Source organism: Olea europaea, chromosome 11 (genome assembly GCF_002742605.1).
Source record: "Olea europaea var. sylvestris chromosome 11, O_europaea_v1, whole genome shotgun sequence".
Lineage (NCBI taxonomy): Eukaryota > Viridiplantae > Streptophyta > Magnoliopsida > Lamiales > Oleaceae > Olea > Olea europaea.
In genome coordinates this window covers 22,108,503-22,132,500 of record NC_036247.1, presented here as the reverse complement: position 1 = coordinate 22,132,500, position 23,998 = coordinate 22,108,503, and the positions used below count along the sequence as shown (strand labels likewise).

Here is a 23,998-nt window from a genome sequence, read left to right as displayed (position 1 = left end):
TAGTTATAAGAGGGAAAACAAAAAAGTAGCTTTTGGTTTTTTAAAGGATCAAACATAAATCTAGCCAAAAAGTAGTATGTCCAAATTTGCCTATCCAAATCAAAGCAATCAAATAGAGAATCATAGTCTGTTCCCTAATCCCTCTTCATCTCTGACCAAGAATACTTCTGGTCCTATGAATGGAGGACCCTACTAGAATAAAACTATAACAATTGACTTAGAATGAAATAAAACTACCATTTTAATTGCTTCTATTGAGCCCCAAAATCCCACAAATGAATAGTGGCATCTGCAGAACAAGCAGCGACATGCCTTTCATCAGCAATAAGGGCATTGCATTTACCTATCCTCTCTCTAAAATTGTATAAATATGATCCATGCTCTATTTCCCAAACCCTAATAACACCCCCTGCACACATTAGTCCATATCCACCATTTACACATCCCAAAATGCCTCTCTGAGAGGCTCCTCTAACTCTGAACCTACAAATCTCCTCCAAAGTATCCACCCGGCGGACGCTAGCCATGGTCCGCGAGTCGACTATTACCATCGATTCTTCGTTGGTATCGAAGCAGCTGACAGTGATTCCCCTTGGGATTTCTTCTTCCTGCAATACTATCCCTTGGTTTGTCAAATCAAGAACAAGAATCCTAAGGCTTGTGCACGCCACTGCAGTTCCGTGGCTTGCCACTCGAACTCGGCCAATAAGTTCGGTTAATTCATTCAGTAAATGCCACCCCATCACTGCATCTGGATCTGTTAGTACACCACCAACATAAACTAGCTCTTCGGTTTCACTATTCCACACATGAAAAGCACGGCCTGGAGCACCTGTAAAAGTATTCAAATATTACAAAAAAGATGTCAAAAATAAAACACACAGTAACATTAAATTCATTTCTGTTAAGATAAGAAATTTAAAACAGCCAAACATCAATGTTGAATTGCCAGCACCTGCATAGAGGCCAACCCACCACTGGTTACTGCCTGTGAAGTCGACTAAAACACCGTCATTAACCACATCTCCAACAAGGGCTCGGCGTAGTGGGGCAACAGCATTAATGACCGCAATGTGAATATCACCATCTAGTGTGGCGAATACTAGCTGAGTATCGGATAATATGATTCCTGATATAGCAGTGGAGAAGTGACCAAGGCGATCACGAGGCTGAGGATAGAAGGTAGAGAGGTGGAGCCTAGTGGGAAGGTGGAATAGTTGAACAGAACCATCAAAGAAGCCGGCTGCTAGGTGGTGGTCAGAGAGAGCCAGGCGACGGCAAGAGAGGCTGTCACTGTTGTTGCTATCTGTAGGGACAAAATGAAGAGTGGTGTATTCATATCTGTGCAGGCGGAAGTTGGCGGCTGTGCGGTGGCGGAATATGTACTCCTCTCGCCAAGTGTCATGAAGGCGATGCCTGATATTCCAGATATGTTGTGTCACGTTTTGCCATAAACGTTCGGATCGTGATATGGCTCGCCATGTAGAACATACCTGCATATGGTCCTTTATCAAGTGAGTTCCAAAACTTCAATAACATAAAAATATCAGTTATGCAACTGAAGCATCTACAATTTGTGGTGTAAATCATGGATTAGAACGATTTAATTGACCTGAGAAACTTAAATATCTAAGCAATGGCCTACAAGATGTATTTACGTGGTTATCATATCATCACCTTTGCATAACTCTTAGGTTTTCTTATTTTATGTGAATGCTTTATTTTGCTGCTAGTGATATGTCTAAACTAATTCGCAGCTGAACAAAATCATAATGAAGTGCTACAAAATAATGTTAAGCTTTGAGACGAGCCAATTAATCAAAAAGATTTCAAACTTTTGATGAATAAAAAGATTATTCATCTCTGACGTTTCTCTTCCTTTTCTATCTTTTCATTACACTTCCTCTCCTCGTCTACTTTGTCACCCCTTCAACCTTGAGCTTTTTTATTATTTCTCAGTTCCAACAATGCATTTGGATCTCCAAAATTTTGATCCCCAATCATAAATTTACATGATGACATTAGCCTCATACATTCAGACGATTATCAATCAATTATCTGAGGAAATATTGAATCCACCTATCTCATATAGGGTCTTGTTATTCGCGACATGTCCGTGTATACTCTCCTCGAGGAGGCCATATACAAATAGCATAATTCTTTTATATAACAATGTAGTTTAGGTAAGAAAAAGATGGGTAATGTAAAAACCCATTGGATCATATATAACATAATGTGTTATCCAGAGTACAAATGCCAATGTAGAATAATAAAGTCATACTTAGCTTTCTACTTATTCTCTCTCCTTCGTCCTTACCAAATCTCGTCAGAAATTTTACCCACCTCTTAGGAGTAATCAGAACTCTTCAAGTCTTACCTCGGGAAGCCCTAAATTATCTGTGGCTACAAATCCAAGATGATGCAGGCATGCCAAATCTAACCTTTATCAGAAAGCCATGCCATGCGCATCATTTTTCTAAACTGTGGAGGGGAACGTTGCTTTGCTAGTCAGGCATGCTTTCTCCTAGCAGCATGTAGCAAAGATAATACAGACAGACAGCTCAGTTAACTTCCTCAAGAGGAGAGTGATATGTAGATGTATAAATTCTTGTGTAGAGAGAGAAGAAGAGAGAGAATCAAAGAGAGTCAGATTGTCATCAGTCAACTAATAAAAGTGGTTTATTCGACTTCTCTTATCGCCAAAGACTTGTACTCTTGTCTTCAATAATTCATCATAAAAAACTGACAATTTACTTGTCTCTTAAACGTTACTATTCAGGTTATAAATACAGGTACAGATTTCTTGCTCAAGTACAAATCTAGACAACTTTACTTCTGTTAAAAATAATACGACTGCCCAAAAGATAAAGACAAAAACTTAAGAAGTCATTTTGTTCAGTTAATTTCTTGGATTTTTTTTAATTGTGGCTTTGTAATCTTATAGTATGTTCGAAGCAAAATAATTGGGGGGGGGAAAAAAAACGCAGAAGCATCCCAATGGAGAGGAAAATTTTTGAAAGTTAAGTCAAAAGGTATAGGATTTCTAGAGCTCAAAAAGGATAAGAAAGAAACAAGAAGAATCATAAGAACCCTTTTCTGTGTTAAGATTGGACGACTCTATTCAAGACAAACCCAATCCATAAATGGGCAATTTTTATGATGGCAGAGATGGGATTTTATAAGCTTTGGCCACGCAAAAAAAACAAACACACAGCATTATAAGTTTTCATATTTGCTTGGAAAAAGACTTGAAAATGGGATATCCTTTCTCAAATACAATCTTCCAAGTCCAAAAACACAGTTCAGCAAACACACCATTAATTCAAGGCATCTTTGGTAAGGGTGATCGAACAGTTTCTTATTTTATCATAATGTCTCGTCATGTCTAGTATCAAGTATCATATGAGCATTTACAGTCTTCGAATAATTAGATGATAGGTGAAATATGTAGACAAATAATTAGCAGAATCATATCATATGCTTATGAGACGGCACCTGAAAAATGTTGAAGAGAGCTTGAGCAGCAGCAAGGCGGCCAATGTTACGAGAAGCATCAATGGCTACTTGGAATGCAAGTGCTTCAACAAATGGATCAGGCCAAACACCATTGCTTGAGCGCATCCGCCTACGAGACGACGACGGCCCTTCAAACCCGCCCCCGCCCTGGCCCTCGCCACCATCTCCTCCTTGGACTTCTTCTGCCGGTGAAGTAGATGAAGAAGAAGATGTTGACATAAATATCGACCAACTGAAAACAACATGCGCATGCAAAGGAAAATGAATAGTTAACTTAACAGGCATTATATTTATACAGGTTTTGATCCGGACTTATCACTTCTACAGAGCCACTTGCACGTGTTTTCAGTAGAAACCTATTTGATAAAAGAAATATTTAAAAGTAATGGGCGAGCTTGTTCACACTTTGACCAGAAGTCGTCCTAAAACAATTGGATATGGAATTAATACACTTATCTCGAGGGAATGGCAATTTGTGGAGTTGATGTCATCGTCAAAACCTAAATTGTTTATTAAAGAAGTTAACTCATATAATGAAATATTCTTTAAAATGTTTACTCATTATCAAGTGCCTGTTTTTTATCGTTTCAAATTTTAAATTATTTGTTGAGTTATGCTACATAAACATGGTTGAAAATAAGATTTTTAAACAGAGGAAATAAATAACTGCTGACGCGCTGTCCCTGTCCCTATTCGTGAACCCTATCACATGCCCTTGTTTGACTAGCATAATAATTATTCATTATAGTATCACTATTTTTCACATATTTACACAATAAAATATTTTACACACAAACCAATAATATTCTTTTACTTTTTAACCACACGTTTTTCAAAAAATATTATTCAAAACTCTTTAATTTTTCAAATAATATGTGAAAAACCTGAGCCAAATTTCATATCCACACCACCTCAACGAAAATAATTATTGTGAACATGTCAATTTTAAAATGCGCCTTTGACGAGTATGTTAAAATTGAGTTATAAAATTAGAGTCTTGCTATATTTACATCAAACTTTATATAATATGTTATATAATGTCACATGTCACTTTATCATTTATTAATTTAAAACACAATCAACTTTTTCATCAAATATTTTTCCTTCACATCATTTTATATAACCCCTTATGTACCACTTTTATGTACAAATAGCATAATCCATAAAATTAAGCCCTATATGGAAATGATTGAAATCAAAATTTTAATTTAAGTCAAAGTCAACAATTAATTTTAATAACATGTTTAATGGGTATCACAACATTATCAAAATTTACTAAAAATTTGATTTTAATTTCTACCAAATAGAGACAGTTTAGACAACCACTATCACTCAATCCTTAGCTCCTAAGTATCCTTGATTTATTTTAGTTAGGGCTGGACATGCCGATTCGATTCAATTCTAAAGAGAACTAAATTGAACCCGAATTTTCAGATATTTAATAAGTGGAATGGTCCAAATTTAGTTATGGAATCATTCAGTTCGGTTCGGTTCGGTTCCCAAATTCTCTATTATAAATAATTTTATTTAATGTTTACAACAACGCTACATTAGTTCAACTAATAACATGTTTAATTTTAGCTCTTACAAAATAACGTATTTCAATCATATGATATCTTTTGCCACTCTATTTGCTAAGTTTATCATATATTTGACCGTTAAAATCATAGGAAGAAAAAGATAAAGAGCTCACAATAATGAAAAGAGGCACGGACGAGCTTCGAATTCAATTTTTTTAGAACAACAAAAACAACATTACAGTAGAATAAGAAATTTGGGTAAAATTTAGATCAATTTAATTAAATTCAATTAGGCTGAAAATTATAAATATGAAAATCATATTTTGGATTTTGGCTAAATCAATTAGTTAGCAGATTTATTTAGAAAAAATAAAATAATTTAGCTCATTTAAAATTAAAAAATTAGGAAAATTCGATTCCTATTCAGTTTTTCGATTCTTGATCTAGAACCAAGAACCTAACCAAACCCATCGATTCTCAATTCAAATATCAAATCGGGTATTTAATTTAAAGAGAATCATTCGGTTCGATTAGGTTCAAGCCCAATTCAGTTCGAAATGTCCAGCCCTAGTTTTGGCTCCGGACTCTTTGCTTGAGTGTCTATGTTGATGGTCCAAAAGTTTAGCCATGGGCTCCTATTTTGTTGTTACTTACTGTTAGATTCTATATTTTAATTGGCATTCTATGAACAAAAATGACTTAATTGTATACGTCTAAAAGTCAAGGCGTGAAGTGCAATAACGTATAGTTGAGTTGGGCTACGGTTTGAGCTTGTAAAATTAGGGGTCCATAAGTAAAAGTCTCTATATATATGTATATATGCATAGAAGAAGAGGGTTGTCCGTTGAAGACATATACATATAAACACTCGAAAATTGGGCATCTTGGGAGAGTCAAGAAATTGATATTACTGAGTTTAATTATATATACTTGCACGCAGAGACAAAAGTGAAGAGAATAAGATTGCTTGTTGGTGAAGACTGCTGGTGGAATTAACAAGTGTTAGTTGCTGAATTTGGACCATATAACAACACAAAAATTTAGGCAGTAGAGGGGCTGGTTGCTGCCATAATTTATATGCACAGACAAAGACAAAAACATTAGCTGCTGGATGAATTAAAAGGTGGTGCTGCTGAATTTAAATTATTATCCACATGCATGCAGAGACGAAGTGGATTTGAAGACTGTTCTTATTATAAATATATACAATATTATTGGCGACAGTTTTTGGAATAATTGAGGGTGGTCGACTGCTGAAATTGTATTATATATATCCACAGAAATTGAGGCAAAAAACGTGGCTGCTTGAGGAATTAGAAAGAAGTTGTGGTGCTGAAATTGTTTCATACCTATACACGAAAATTGAGGCGGTGGTTGCTACTTTGTTCCATCAGTGAGAGAAAATTTCATATCTTTGTTCAAGAGATCCAAGGCGAAATCAATTGGTGAATTCATCCATAACACATTGTGATCCGGCAACCGATCTTTTGGGGAAAAACATCAATCTTGTGAAGACAAAACACTGTGGTTCCTTAATCCTTTGAGGAACGGACTCTCTCATTGGGGGATTGAGAGAGGTAGACAACAAGCGCAGGAACTAGACAAGAACAGGAGGTTCTTGGAATTCCACTTGGTGATACAATCAGCTAAAGACTAAGAGGCTGTATTGGACAGCAGATTGGGCTGCATGAAGTAGATCGGGAAGCTAACAGGAGACTAGTAGTATCTACGACAGTAGATCGTGAGACTAGAACAACGGGTCTGACTAGGTACGGAGTTTGGCAGAACTTGTACTTGCTGGATTGGTATAGTAGAAATTACTAGCTTGGTCCCAGAGTTTTACCCACATTGGCGTTTCTCGATCATCAAACAACTCTGTTCTTTATATTTCTGCAATTTACTTATTTTCGATAATTCACCGTAGGATAGTAAAGCATGTGAATTGATTTGGACATATTAATAATTGTGACTTGTTGCATTTATTAATTAATTTGTAAAATTTCGCATAAACACCTATTCACCTCCCCCTAGGTGTTATTTGGGTTAAACTACGTTATTTCACTTACAATTTATATTCATGCTCCCGTCTTAGGGTTCGACATCGACTTCTAGCCCACATCTCAATTGTTATGAGAATGTGGAGACATCTATATCAGTTGATGTTGAAAATACAATACAAATTGATACAGAATCTGTACTGCTAATGGTGGTTCACCAATAGGGGCCATTTTGTAGGATTCTTCAGATGATTTGATTGCAATGATAGACACGTAAATCGATGATGGATTTATATTATACCAACAGGAAGAACCCTAAGGCCTCAGGTACTCTTCACTCTGCAAAGCGAGTCACTAATAGTAGTAGTAACACAGGTGTTGTATCCCACTCTTAACCTGTCCAATGTGTATCTTTAAATGGAATGTAAGTGGTATAGCTAGTACTACTTGTAGATGTCTTAAAAAAGCTTGATCAACTCTATTATATTTACTTCCTCGTGATTTTGGAGCAATTTGCCTTGTATAAGAACTTTAACTTTATTTGACAATCCTTATCATTTGATTTAAGAGTAGAGAATGTGTCGAATGAAGTATGGTACTTCTACAATGTAGGGACTATCGTTATTGTTCTTGCAGATCATCCCCAATTAGCATACTAAAATTGAGTATATTAGACTAGCAAGATCAATTTATATATCTCAAGTCTATGCTTTTGTTATCATGTCAATATGAGGAACTTATAGATGGGTCTTCACCATATTTTCATCATTATGTATGGACATTGCTGATTGTAGGAGATGTTAAAACTGTCACATATCATGGTTAGTTTTCATGTAGGAATATACACAGGACAGAACCATTTGTGACTTTCTATGATAGGATGATAGATTAGGATTTGATTGATGCTGGATCTTTCATACGGTATTCTTTTTCTTTTTTTTTATGATAACTCAGTTATCCAAATTTCGCCTGACTATCCTGAGAGTGGCGACCTTCCCCTTGATTCACCACTCCGGTAAATCCGGATGTGGTCACAGCTTATATGCACTTGGACCGGACATTCAGGATGAGATTTTCCTCCCTATAGACCTCCCTTTACGATGTGCGGACAGGATCCTCGGAGGGGCGACAAAGTGCATTTTCGAACCTCCGATGCTCCGTATAGAACCCTCCTATTTTACCACTACGCTAAGCCCATAAAGGCTTTTCATATGGTATTCTTGGAACAATGGAAGGTTGTAACATGTTTGGATAGAGTTTTGAATAATTCTTCGATTGTATTCTTATGTCGACAATTATCTATGAGGCGCTTAAATTGAACTTTTTACGATAAAATCCTTTTTGCTTCAAACTGTGGATGACTCTAGGCCTTTGACCTTCTGATTGTTTAATTTTGGATGAAGCATCATGCTTTTTTGACTTTTATCTCTCAGAAGTGGTCTCTCCCTAACTACCTTATATGGAAGGCTATTCTATGAAAGAAATTTTTCAAGCTTAAACAGAGATTTCATTGGAGGAATAAACATACGTTTGGTGACATCTTTTAATAGGTGAATAACATAGAGAGTAAGGTAGATAATGCTAAAGGAATGTAGAGCCAACACATGTATATCGTGATCTACTTCATCAGGCACAAAACTATGCTGAACATGACCTTAGCTATTGAGGTAGGGTACTAGATATAGAAAGTCGGTTCATGGTGGGCTTGTACGGGTACTAGAAACAAATGGTCGAATAGGATCTTACATTCAATTCATCATGATGTAGTCGGAGAATCTACTACCCACCACTAACACCATCAAAACCTAACTATCTATTTTTACAAGGATGCTAACCTCGTATTATATTTAGATTAGTGAACGAGGTAAATAATTTAGCATTCAACAAGCTTCTTACTTTGATGAGGTACAAGAAGCAATTTTTAGCATTGATGGCGATAGTGCGATGCGCTCATGTGGCTTCTCTTCATTTTTTAGTAGTTCTAGGATATTATCCATGAGGATATTTTTCCGACAGTGTTGGATTTTTTTATTTGTGGTCATCTACCTAAGTGATTTACTTTAACATCTATTGCTTTGATCGCTAAGAGGGATAATGTCGTAAAATGGTCTTAGTTCCAACCTATTAGCCTTGGCATAATGTTTGATAAGGTGATTATTGAGATTTTGGATTTACAATTGAGATTTTACTTCTATGGATCATTCCTCCATAGTATATAGTAGCTTTATTGTAGGCAAACTTATTGGTGACAATGTCCTCCTACCTTAAGAACTCCTTCACATTCTTGATTCAAAAGTAAGGAAAGTAATGTGGTCCTTATGGCTGATATGACTAAAGCATATGATTGCATGGAATGGGGATTCTTCCTTTCAGTATTGAAGAAATTTGGCTTTGATGGTATTTGGATTGATCAAATCAGACGATGCATTTTTTAGTGTTGATTTTCTATGCTATTTTGTGATCGTCCATACGATTTCTTTTCTTTATATTGTAGACTCAGATAATGTATCCCATTTCTCATTCTCAATTTATTTTTGTCATAGATTATCTTTCCCAATTGCTAGCTCATCAGTTTTATAGGTATTTGGCATACATTCATGGGGATATTGTTGCTTCTCACTTGTCTTTTTGCTGACGATATAATTGTTTTTGCTAGTTGCCAAAAACATCTATCCTGCAATTGTTTCACTATCTTGAGTATTATGAATGTATTTTAGGTCAACTACTGAACAAGGACAATAATGGCGTGATCTTGCCACATTATTATTCATTAATCAGATTAAGAGAATTGAGCATGTGATAGGCTATCGCCACCAATGTTAGCCATTTATTTATCCAAGATCCTTTATTTAAGGGGATAAGACAATATTTCTACTTAGAAGGTCATGAGCATGATTTTAGGCTCGGCTTAATATCTCCTGAAAGTCGAATGACATTATTGAGGTTCATCTCCTACTTCATTCCATTATATCTTTTTCAGATTATGAAACTTCATTTTAGATTGGGCATTAAGATTAATATCTCTTGAAGGATGAATTACATTACTAAGGTTTGTCCCCTTCATTTCATTATATATTTTTTGGATAATACAACGTCCTAAGGATGTTCTAAATAAATTGGAGAGCATATTTGCCTAATTTCTTTGAGATTCTAATAATTGGGTATACCGTATGGGAAAAAGTGGAAGGATCTTTACTTTTCAAGTTAGGTGGGTGGATTGAGCTTTAACGGATTGTAGGAGATGGTTAAGACATTCTTCCTAAAACTCTAGAAGTTATTTCGATTGCGTATGGCATTTTGCATTTGATACTTTCCCTACAAGATAAAGGGTATCCTCAAAACCCCAATTTGCTCTCACTCGCTGCTATTAACAGGGTCTCAGTGATTGTTATTTTCTTCCTTTCTTCTAAAGCCTATAAACCAGCTAAGAGAGACTTCACTTTGGACTCAATTTTGGCTTGGAAAGTATCATTTATCCATCCCTTGTGAGCGCATGTTCCTATTTAGCCTCACATGTTTGGCGATGGCTAAAGCTTATTGCTCCATAAGCAAAGACACATTGTGTGATGACTTGGATAGTCCACATTTTTTTGCACGATTGTTGGATGGAGGACTCTACCCTTGTGCCATTACTTTTGTATCGACATCATACAATAAGCTCAAGTTCAATATTTCTTTGATGATACAAGTTGAGAAATCGATCGACCATTACAGGTTTATTCACCTTTTTGTGGCTGAGCAGATTGGAAGCACACTAGCTATGACACTCGTGATTCCATTATGTATAGGGATACATCAAATAGTAGCTTTTCTATCAAATATGCACGGAAGTTTTTTTCCCAAGAAACACACCCTAGATATTCTATCACGTGATTTGGAGTTACATAATTCCTTTGTGGGTCTCCATCTTTTGAAGACATTTGTGGTGGGACCTACTTCCAATTTATGATGTGATTTAGTAATGGATTAAGTGTCATCTAGAATCCCAATGTATGTTTTATTCGATGATTAAAACCATTTCAGTAGCGGGCCAGACCATATTTAGCACAATTTCTCTGACATATTTCATGTCCTATTTCAATAAGGTGAGGACTTTCAGTACCACTTTTTGAGCAGCGATTCTCAAACTAGTTTGTTTAAGGTAACCACATTCTCATTATCATTCTTTTGCTCATCATTTGGTCTTTAAGGATCTCGAAGAATGAAATGAAGCATTAGGCTATAACTATGAAGCCTTAGAAGATCATACGAAAAGTGAATTGGACAATCTCCTTTCCTCACACATGTCATTTATTTCGGTTGGTGCGTTGGCAAGGAGACTTGGATATCATTTCTTTATTTAGTATTTCTCTCGATCCCTATATCCTCCTCCTATTCTAGGTTCCTTGCACGATATACCAATTGGATCCTACAAGATTAATACCAATTGAAAAAATGCATCTTATTGAGAAATCGATATCTTACTCCATAACTGTGAAGGAAGAGTAGCCTGACAAATGGTTCAGTCCAATTTTGGTGCCCATTTAGGTACCAAATAGACCCCATACACTAATTTGAGATATTGATAAGGTCAATATCAGTACATTCAATGCTAGACATAATGAGTATAAGGTCCTCCAAAATTTCTTTTCATCCTATGAACTTTAAGGTGTATGAAGTTTCATATTTTATTTTTTAAGCTGAACAATAGAGACTTCATTTAATTTAGGTTAATCTAGGCCAGAGGCAGACCTACGTCAAGATAACCCCAACTTTGAAACACTTTGGTAGTGCTTCTGGATCAGAATCTCAAATAATGAATCAGAGCACATGAAGCCATCTTCTTAATCTTATTTCGAAAAATATGGAAGACTAGCTAATATTTCTATCAGTTAATGAAAGAGCCCAAAGCAAAAAAAAAAAAAAAAAAAAAAAAAAATAGACGTTGATTGCAATAATTAGAAAGAGACAAAAAATCAATCACTAAGTAAAAACCTAGAAATCAGTTGGGAACCTAGAATACCATTGGGATAGACGGAAGTTGTTTAAAGGTTAAGATAGAATTTAAACCACTTAGCTGAGAAAAAGAAGAATGCAAGGCACAATAGATATAAATACACACTTTGAAAACTATCAAGGCAAAATCTCATAAAAGTTGGGTTGGTTCATCGAAAGCGAATGATTTTTGTTATCGATGGATGTATTATTGGAAATTAACCTTGAAGATGCATTCGTGCATTCCTCTCATCCTATATTTGAGCCTAGGCTATAGGTCATTCTTGATGGGATCTTCTAGCGCATCAACTTGATCTCTCAAGTTTATGGATTGAGATAGATTCTTTTGTTGTGGTTTATTGCACTACACCTGTCTCCTTCAATCATAGAAATGTTTTCACATATCTATTGTAAAAGAAATAAGGTAATTGACTAACTAGCTATAAAGGGATGGAAGTGACGTTTCTATCAGGAGCATGGTCCTTTTGACTTGTATAGACGAATTCGTGCCCTAATAGAGATTGACAGATATGGGCTTTCCACAACTAGAGGCCTTTAGGCTTTTGTACTAATAGGTAATACGTCCTTATTTTTGCTTTCAATTTTTATTTCTTTGACTGGTGGTTAGGTATGTGTCTCATCTGTTGTATTCATTTATATCATGATAGAGAATCCTAACCTATTCTATCTGGTCTTGGTACCATGATAGTACTTATTAAAAAAATTGTAGGATTTTTTTAGCTTAGATTAATTATCTTAGGTTGGGTCTACGAGCAAGATGGATTGTAGAATTAGTGGTGGCAATGGGTTGAACTGACTCGGCTCGATCCTTAATCACATGAGCTCGGCTCGCGCTATTGGCGAGCTGAGCTCAGGCTCGACTCTTTCATTTTGGGTGAGCTCGTGGCTCGTCCGAGCTCGTGGGCCGAGCTAAGCTTGGGCACGTCAATTTTTTTTTTTTAAAGAGTTTTACAAATAAATGAAATAATAGAAAACACTTTAAAAAAAATTGTTAAAAAATACAAACAATTTAACGAAAATAATTTTTTATTTTTTTAATTTATATCATATTGTAATACTTTTTATAAAGTATAAAATATTTATATAATGAAAACGAATTATTTTTTGAAATACATTTACAAAAAATATATTTTTTTGATTTCTTTTTAAAGTAGATAAAATGTAAACCTTCCTCCTTTATCCGGGTTTGGGACCGGCTATATCAATTTTATGTAGGCGGAGTTAAAAATCGTGCACGAATAATTTGTTGTAACGTGTACAATTTTTTAAAGAAAATTAAATTTAACGATTAAAAAATAAAGAAATTTTGATTAATACAATTAAATCAAATATCACTTACTTGACGACATACAATTTCAGCATTTTATCTTGTAGTCGAAAATGAGCGTCCTGCCAATCCTTCACCCACATTAACGCTTCCAAAACATCTTCTTTCAGTCGGCTCCTAACAACAGTCAAAACCCTTTTACCTGCACTAAAAGCGGACTCCGAAGCAATAGTGCTAACCGGAGGTGTGAGCAGATCTTTCGCAATTGCAAAAACAATTGGCCAACGTCTTTCATACTGTCGCCAGAATTCAATTACTTCTTCTGAACTTTTTTAATTGTTCTATCTGTTGGTATATTATAATTGAAGTAATCAATTAATTCGGCAGGCATCGCATTTTGGGTTTAGGTCGATATTTGATGAGATGCAAATGTAGACGACATGACGCTAGATAAATACATTGCAGTTGCATCATATCTAAATGTATTAATGCCTTGAAATAAATTCATTATTTCGACATCATCTTCTTCAATTTCAACAGAATGAGTAAGTGCAGAGGGTACCCGACTAACATTTGCACCCATTCTTTTCGCATATAAATAATACATTTCACATAATGTTTGCTCTAAATTCTTATAGGTGGTAGGTGTATCAAGTATTAAAACTTTATTGATTTGATCGATTACATATTTAGTTTCCGAAATATTATATCGAGGTCCATTACGCATGCTAAAAGAAATAACATAGGCAGTTCTTCCCAATATTTTTTAAACTTTAATTCCATAGCGATTAAAATTTCACTAAAAGTAGGATCATTTTTATATTTATAGAATGTTCTTGCAATTATATAAAGGCGTTCAAGAACCATACAACTTGTGAGATAATAAACGCCGGATAAAATCTTTGTGGTCTTATAAAAAGATGTCAAAATCGTTTAATTTCAAAACTAAAATCCAATCGAATTCATTTAACATTTCATCGTTATCACTTCTAACGTGTCTATTGTTATAAAAGTCAGTTATTAAATTTTCGAAACCTTCACATGACTTTAATAACAAGTAAGTAGAGTTCCATCTATGGCCTACGTCGTTAACAAATGTTTTAGCAGTCGTAACCCCTAATTCGACACAAAAATTTTCAAATGCTTGTTTTCTACTAGGAGAAATCATAATATATACTAATGCATTCCTAATCCTTTGAAGTTCATCCATTATATGTTTTAAACCGTCTTGCACAATTAAATTTAAGATATGACAAACACAACGAGTATGAAATAAATACCCATCAAAATCAGGTTAAAGTGTCCTACACAATTTATCGACGACTACCTTATTAATACTAGTATTATCAAAAGTAAAAGATCGAATTTTAGTCTCGCAATAATATTCTCTAACAATACTGATAATAGCATTATATATGTTATTAGCATTGTGAGGAAACTCAATAATTCTAAAAGTAATAATTTTCTTATGCATGCACCAAAGTGGGTCTATATAATGTGCGGTTGCAGCTATATATGCTATTTTATTAATCCCTTCCCATATATCAGAAGTTAAAAATATAACACCCCCATATTGTTGTAAATTCATAATTAATTGTTGTTTTGAATTATTGAAATAATTTATTGTATCGACACGTAAAGAATGTTTCGATTTACCCCAATGTACCTCGATCATAGATATTCTTTCACGAACGAGACGAAGTGTTGGTTGTTTGCAATAGCCAGAGGCAACTCAGTGGCGGCAACAAATTTCATTATTCCGGTTCGAGTATTGTCCTCCGAGTACACCCACATGAATAGGGGTGAAGTTATAGAACTGGCGCATGTACTGTCAAATTGCAATTGTGTTTGACCAGCTGGAAGAAGTCCATATTTGGCCGCACATGCTTTGTAGTGGCGGTTGAGATGAGTGGTACCAATTTCTTTTTGCCATGCCAATCTTTGTTGGCAGTATTTACATACTGTTTTAGATTTTGCATGGTCATCGATGACTTTTCCCGTTGAAATCAACTTAAAGTGATCCCAACATTTTGCTTGTATTTTGGCCTTTTGCTTTTCCTTCGCATCTAGGATGTTTAATTCAGCATCTTCATCATCATGTTCTGTTTCGAGAACGTTAATATCATTCAAATCAATTAGATTGTGGCTTCCCTGAATGTGAACATCTTCAGGTATCGGTAGGTCATTTAGATCGGCAAATACATTTGGAAATTGACTTTACGACGTCCTAGGCGATTCGCCATGATGTGGCCCACATCCTGTATCGAACAAGCTTTCAACAAATAAGCGTTGATCCATTTGTTTGATTGTTTATGATGAAATCTTAACTAGAAGAATATAAATATAGTGAGATTGTGAGAATAGAGAATTGGATGAATTAAAATTGTAACTAATAAACTGTAAAAATTGAATTGATATTGTATATTTTTCAGCACAAGATAGTAAAAACTCGATAATTGATATAATAAAAGAGAGTTGAGAGAGTTGGAATGGCAATTGATATGAAAAAAATCTTTGGGGGAAGAGATATTTATAGTAGAAGGGGGAAAAATAAAAAAAAAAAAAAATTCAGTGACCAAAACAGCAGTGACCGTTTTGTCACTTTTTTAAGTGACCAAAACGATCACTTTTTTTAAAAAGTGACTGTTTTGGTCACTTAAATTTTGTGGCTGGACGGCTCGTTACAACGAGCCACTCGTGGGCTCACCTCCCGACGAGACCCGTTTGGCTCGTGTTCGAGCTCGTGATTTTACGAGTCCGAGCCGCCCACGAGCCGCATTTTCACGAGCTAAGCCGCCTAGCGGCTCGATCTTTTTGACATCCCTTGTAGAACAATGTGGTAAGCTCGGCCAACCACAAATCCAAGATGGTTCGATTTGATTCACCACTACCGGGTTGAAGGAATCAATGCCATGAAACAATATGAAATTAGATGATTGTTTGACTATACTTTTTATGAAATTTTAAGTAGATTTTAATAAAATTTGATAAAACATATTGTTGAAAAATTGAATTGTGAATCTCATAAAATATGTGATTAAAATTAATTATTGATATTGACCTTAACCTTAACTTTTTATCAACTCTTAGGCTCCGTTTGATTCGCCAAATTTTTCATGGAACTTGAAATTCGAATTCCAACTTCTACTTTTGGCCTGTTTGATTGACAAAATTTTTTAGGAATTCATTTTCCATGTAATACTAGATACAACACCTTAAAGCGTGATTTTTCGCCTTTTTTTTTGCTTTTTTTTTATTGTTGGCAATGAGAACAAAATTTTAGGAACAATTGTAAAAGAGGATATACCTGAAATTGACAATTTTCATGTAAAACAAAGCCAAACGAACACCAAAATATAGATGATTTTTTGATCTTTTTTTTTTCTTTTGCAATGGAAACAAATTTTAGGAACAATAGTAGAAGTGGATATCCTTTAAATTGACAATTTTCATGTAAAACAAAGTCAAACGAACACCAAAAAACACTTTTACTTTAACATTTTCCACATGAAAAATTATACCAATCAAACAGAATAATTTACAATTCCTAGGAAAATAATTTCTAGGTAATTCGATTCCCTGAAATTCATTTTCTTTCCACCCAAATTCCATTTTCGCAATCAAACAGGCCCTTAGAGTTTGTTTGATTGACTTTATTTTTTAAGGAAAAATGTCATTTTTTGTCTACTTTTTGGATGTTTGATTAGCATCTTTTTCATGAAAAATATTTTTCAAAGTTAGCACGTGATTATGTTTTCTTCAAAAAAGAAAAAAAAAGAAATTTATTTTCATCATAGGGTTAAGTTTTTATTTTGTGGGCAATTTACACTTTTCAAAAACTCAATTTGTATGAAGTACGACATTTTTATGTTGAAAATTAAGGCAATCAAATACATTTAGTTGTTAATTTTCCTACTTGCTTTTCACGTACCATACTTATAATCAAATACTCTCTTAATGATTTTCCAAACTAGCAATAAAGGAAATTTGATTTTTCTCTTCATTTAACCAATAATAATTGTGTGTAAAAGGTTTTCATTTCGAAGAAATATATTTGATATTCTAGATTGAATACTATTAGACAAGATAATAGTTTTACAAAATGGATCATTAAATTAAATTTTATAACAATCGAAAGATTAAGCCCTTGTTTAATTTTTATTTTTTCAGAAGTGATTTCGTCATTTTTTTTTTTTTTTGTAAGGATTTGTTTGTTATGATAAATTAAGTAGTTGAAAATGAATTAGAAGAAAAATAATTTTTAGAAATCAAAATCAAACCAAAGCTTAAGGATTTGAAACTGAGCCCCTGTCTGACCCTTATTTTTGGAGAATGAAATTAGGTGTAATAGTGTTTTTTGAAAAATGAGTAGTTGAAAAGAAAGAAAAAGCTATCGATTTATGTGTAATATTTATTTTATAGAAAATTGTTTGATTAAAAATAGATGAACGAAAAATAAAATGTAATTTAATAGGGGCTAAAATATAAATGGTTTTTGAAAACTGGAGATTTCCGCAAAGGTTAAAATTGGACGTTTTATTCTGTGGACAAAAATCCAAATGAATGGAACCTCTCTCTCTCTCTCTCTCTCTCTATATATATATATCTCTCTCTCTCTCTCTATATATATATTTTAATCATACATTTTTTTATAAAATAATATTATATATAAATAAAGAAAAATTTTAACTACATATTTTTCAAAAAAATACTATTTCAAAAATTATAATACCAATTAATGGGTGAAACGGGGCTTGAAAACACAAATGATGTTGAGATATTTCTCCAAAGAAAATCCAAAGCAACGAGTCAAAGTTGGCAGAAGTGGCCATGGTAATGTCTCATCATACACTTTTTGTCTTATCTCAATGAGAATATTGAATGCCCAGTTGCTTCGTTGAACATTTTCAGACAAGTACACAATTTTTCTGACACTGAAACAGATATGCCAAATGGGCCAGACAAAGAACAACCTAGGTCACCTGACCCCTATGAACACATGCTTTGATAGATTCAGGGTCCCACACTCTTTATTCATGTGTCAATGTTGTCCTAGCTAGCTCTAAACCCTACCACCCCTTCTTTCTTTCTTCCTTTCTTTTTCCCGTCATCGATTTCTGTTATCAGAGCTTTTAACCCTCACAGTTATATATATATTTTATTATTTTAGGATAAGAGTATCGTCAAGGCCTTTGGCCTTTTTACCTGCTGCAGAAGCTCTGTTTATAATTCAACATTGTTATGGGTATGTTCGGTAATAATTTTAAAAATTGATTTTTTGATCGTTAGGAGAAAAATGGTAGTCACTTATGAGAGAAGAAGTCAAAAATTACGACTGAAATAGTGAAATAACGATCAAAAAATTAATTTTTTGAAATGAAAAATCACTCCCAAATGGGACCTATGTGAACTGGTTCATTGATAAAATTTTGAAACATAGGTACGTATCATTTTTCATTGAACAATTAACAAAAAAAAAAAAAAAAAAAAAAGGAGCAACCAGCCAGGTGCTTCCAACACCAGGCAGCGATCCTTGTCAAATGCCCCTATTTGTGGCAGCGCCCATCACTAATCCCTATCAAATGCCCCTATTCAAGGAGCATTATTATTTTATAATTGAATGAGAAATGCAAATTAAAAATAGTTTATTTTTCATGATTAAGTACCTATATATTTTATTGACGGTAAATCTTCTCATGTCGAAAAATGATGAAATATATACAAAATGTTGAAGGACTTGAGCTTCCTTTTAACCAAAGTTAACACTTTAGGATGAAATTTCAAATTTTAATATAAGGGGTTGTTTATTTTGGAATAATGTTATGATGAAGAATGTGTGATTAGAAAATAAGAGAAATATTTTGAATTTGCGTATAATATTATTTTATTGAAAAATGTATGGTTAAAATGATATCAAATCATTATTGAATAGTGTATTTTGATGAAAAATAGACTCAAACAAGAGCATAATAATAAAATTTATTAAATTCAGAGCATAATAATAAATTTTATTCAATTCAAACGAGTCATTTGATTATACTAAGACTCAAGTAAGAGCACATATTCAACTATTAGGGTCCGTTTGATTGCAAAAATGGAATTGAAAACGAATTTTAAATAATTGAATTGTCTAAAAATTATTTTCTTGGAAATTGTAATTGTGTTTGATTGGTATAATTTTTCACGTGGAAAATGTTGAAATAAAAGTGTCTTTTGGGATTCGTTTGGCTTTGTTTTACATGAAAATTGTCAATTAAAGGGATAGATTTTACTGATATTGAGAATGAAAATTAAAGAAAATCATCTATCTTTTGATATTCGTTTGACTTTGTTTTAAATGAAAATTGTCAATTAAAAGAACATATTTTTTTACAATAATTATTAGAATTTGTTAAAGCGTGTACAGTACCTAGAAAACCAAATTGGTTTTCAAGACAACCAAGAAAGAGAATTCTATGGGGAAAAAAAAAAAAAAAAACCCTATCAAATATGACAAAAAGTGGAAGTTGGAAAACGAATTCCATTTTCCGTGAAATTTGGGTGTCTATCAAACAGGCCCTTAGTGTTCTTGAATGTTGAAATGTTTAAAATTTCAAGTTTAAATTTAAATTACACCTTTTCCTTCCGTTTGCTTAGATGACTCTCATTTTCCACTACTAGGGTTGTTTACAAAAAAGGAAAAAACAAATTTTCTATATGTATGATATTTTTCTATGATTGATTAGTCACATTTTTAGCTCGTACTGATTACTTGTATAATGAAAGTCTCTCTCTATGTTAAGTAAAAGTTACGAATAAAAGCGCCCCCAGGGCACATTTTCAAGTGGTAAAAGGGGAGGGTGAAGAAATCCAGCTTTGTTTGATACTGCTGCATCAAGGGTTCGAATCCTGAAATATGTATTTGGCTCTTTGGTAAGTGCAAATGTACAAGCAGTCTTCCACCCTGTACCCTTGAAGGCATAACCTGCGAATTACCTCCCTCACGATGCTCCAGGGCAGGGGTGATGGGTGACCCTTAAGGTTAGGATTTAACCTTTTTTTTACGAATAAAAGCATTGAATTAAGAGTTTAAATACACAGCTTTTGAGAAGTTAGCTTTGGCCCTTGAGAGGGGAATAAAAGCTGAAAAAGAACAAACACGTCAATTTTCTCCTGTTTGGACAGTGTACTTTAAGAGGAAGAAATATATTATTTATGTATAATGAATGGGACTAGACCCTGTTTGGTTTCATTATTTTTAAAATACTTTTTTTCTTCACTTATTTTTAATCATATATTTTTTGATAAAATAATATTACATGTAAATTCAAAATTTTTTTATTTTTTAATTACACATTCTTCCTCAATTTATTGTTTCAAAATGTATTTTGTCAAAAAAAAAAATGGGCTAACCTTTTTTTCTTTTTAACTTTTTTAATGGTTAAAACACCCAAAATGGCTGCTCTGCATGCATTCCAAAGGTACTGCAGAGATAAACTTTTTCTGCATTTTTTATCAAAAATAAAAGTACAATATTTTGATAAGTCAACACAAAAGATTTGTTCCGATTCTACAACTGTACAATGACTCTTGTTCATCAATCATAACTTCAGACGACACGGCTGAAGAGAAGAGAATATATGCTTTTTTCAATTTTTATTTTTATCCATTATTTATAAAATTTTGAAGGTATGTCTTTTCAAATAAATCAATGTGTTTGTTTGGATGAAAATTAGTGAACGAGAATAAAATTTTTTAAAGTAATTTTGAGAATCTAACTGATGAGAAATAGCCCCGTTTGGCCCCCTATTTTTGCCAATTTTAATGGTTGGAATAGTATTTTTTTTAAAAATGTGTGCTTGAAAAATAATGAAATTTTTTTTATTTGCGTATAATATTATTTTATAGAAGATGAATTGTATGATTGAAAATAAGAGAGAAAAATAATGAGAATGGGGGCGAAACGGAGGCATAATTTACCCTTTGCGTAAGTCACTTAATTAAATAGGAAAATTTATATTGACTTCAATGACGTGCCTGAATGAATGAATGACCCAAATAAACTTATTTACATAAAATTACTTTTTATTTTTATAATCCAAGTGGTTAGGTCAAGTGTTCATTAAAAACGTAAAGCGAATACCATTTAATAATGTTATATTTAGTACAGAATCTTACACTATAATATTCTTGCTACAAGTACAATAATTTTGATATCATGATTGACAGCTCTCTTACATACAATAGGTGACGTCCACAATTAAAATAATGTGGACCTACGATTGTGAAAGTGTTGTACGTGTACACAGCATTTTCCACACTATAAATAAGATTTCCCAAAACAATGTTTCTTTTAGTACAGAATCTTACACAATAAATAAGATTTTCCAAAAATTTATAAGTGTAAAATATTGGCTCAATGCTTATAATTTGTATTTGAATTCAGGTAGAGCAGACTGTACCCATTAAAGTCTCCAGATATCTGAATTCAGCTGCCAATCTGGTGCATGAGCAGTATGCCGTGGCCAGCCATGAATCACAGAAATTGAGCTAATAAAGTTGCTTATCTACTGACCTCTCCATGGATTTTGAAAACAAATTGAGAAAGACGTTGCTCTTTTCTAAAAAGGGTATCCAGTAATCAAATAAATAAATAAAGGTTGATATGGAGTCAAAATTTTACTTGTTAGATATATGCGTATATACTATATGTAATTCAAATTTTGTTTACTACTCAGCTGGGACTTACAATCTTATTTAAATGTTCACCAGTTAAAACATTTAGGGCCTATTTGATACAAGCCAATTCCATGACAAAATTCCATTTTCCACTCATTTTGTCTTGTTTGATTGATAGTCAAAAGTTCCATGAAATTGGTTTTTCGTTAAAGCTCCCACGTGACCTTGTTTTCTTGCTTTTTAAGGAATTCCAATTCTTTTGGTTTTAGTGGAGATTGGGTTTTTCATGTTCCATTTTTCAAAAAAAATTTAAAATTTTTTTTTGGCAATGAAAGCAAATTCTATCCACAATTTTAAAATTTGTTGATCTCAAAGGTTTGTAAAGAATAAGATTTAATGATGATGTGAAGTAATAAAGATCACAACAAGAAACAAGATTAAAAGTAAAGAAATCAACAAAGAAAATTTATCGCAGAAAAACAATGTATCATAAACTGAAAATATGAAGAGAAATTACAGATAGAACAATAATGCTTAAACAAAATTGACAAGGAGCCTTGTATTTATAGGCCTTTCAAACCCTAGAAGAGTTCTAAAAGGCAAGAAAATATATTACAATTAGAAGACATAATTTCAAAAGGATTTTGTTTTCTTGTTGTTGAATGTAGTTAAACTCCTTTCCAACACCAACGACACGTGATTCAAGACTCCTATTTGAGTCAACTCTAACAATCTCCATCTTGATTCAAATTTCGGTGAAACGAGCGGAACTCCACAAAATTTCTCCACCTGAGAAATAAACCTGTTTGCATAGAAATGAAATGGCAAATCTCCTCAACGAAGTAACCAAAACTCTCAATATAAACCATCATCATCTGCACGGCGTCCACAAGCAACACTTGAATCTTACTCCCGGGTTTCCATAATTCCACCAAGGAATTAATGTTTACCAAACAAGGTCGAAGCACATCCTGTAACAGAAACCATATAAAATGCCTAAACAGAAGGCTCCTTGCTAGAACTGTCACCTTTAATGTTCTCAAAAGCGTTAAAAACATCACTAACACCACGGTTGCTATGCTCAATGGATCCAATCCTAGCAACTGAACACAGTGCAACCGCTAAAATTGGTGGCAAAGCGGAATCACCAACGCTTCCTCGAGCGATGTTCTGAAACGACCCAGAGCCCATCACAAGAGGAACTGTACAAAACTGAATATTTACCGCAATACTAAACTTGTCCATATGTCTTTTAACTGGTTATGCGCTCCCCTGCAAGATATACAACTAAGACATTCACCGTCCCTCTAGTACAATCCGGACACTCTTTCGGATCTTCAAAACTCTACTTCCACTAGGGAATTTGTACCCTTTTGCATCTAGAGTACTAAGCGAGATGAGATTCCTTTTCAGATCTGAAACATGTTGAACCTGATAAATTGTTCTAACTGTTCCATCCCATAGCCTAAATCTAACTTGACCGATCCTAGCAATACGACAAGACTGATTGTTTCCTATTACAACTCCACCTTACTGAACAGTCTTATATGTTTGAAAGAAATTTCGAATGGAACAAATATGATGCGAACATGCCGAATCGAGAATCCACTCCTCGTCAGGCCTAGATTCCACGTCAGATGCCACGGTCAACATCACATCTCCGCTGTTTGAAAAATCCTCAGCTACATTTGTTTCATCTGAAGTCAAAGGTTGCGCTCCACGATTTGCAGTTAAATCACCTTTAACCTGTAACTTATCACAATCCTTTTAAATATCTCTCTTACGTTTGCAGTAGAAGCAAATCAAATTGTTGTTATTCTTCAATTTGCCCCTCCGTCGACTACCATGAGATACAAGAGCTTTCCTCGATGTAGCTCCAACCAAATGCTTCAACTTCTCCTTTGAGTGCAAAGCATCATAGACATCGTCTATAGTCAAAGTATCCCGACTATACAAAATGATGTCCCGAAACAACTCATAAAAGCCAGGTAGCGAACACAATAGAATCAAGGTCAGATCCTCTTCATCGTACTTAACCTCCAACG

General features: G+C 33.9%; 1 protein-coding gene across 1 annotated transcript; it reads right to left on the bottom strand.

The window, feature by feature from the left end:
* Nucleotides 1–251: 251 nt before the first annotated feature.
* LOC111404938 (transcriptional regulator STERILE APETALA) lies at nucleotides 252–3,735 on the bottom strand. Its single transcript, XM_023033664.1, has 3 exons — nucleotides 3,496–3,735; nucleotides 956–1,493; nucleotides 252–832 (listed from the first exon to the last, which is right to left on the bottom strand). The coding sequence occupies exons 1-3, from the start codon at nucleotides 3,733–3,735 to the stop codon at nucleotides 252–254; spliced, it is 1,359 nt and encodes a 452-aa protein (XP_022889432.1).
* Nucleotides 3,736–23,998: the final 20,263 nt, after the last annotated feature.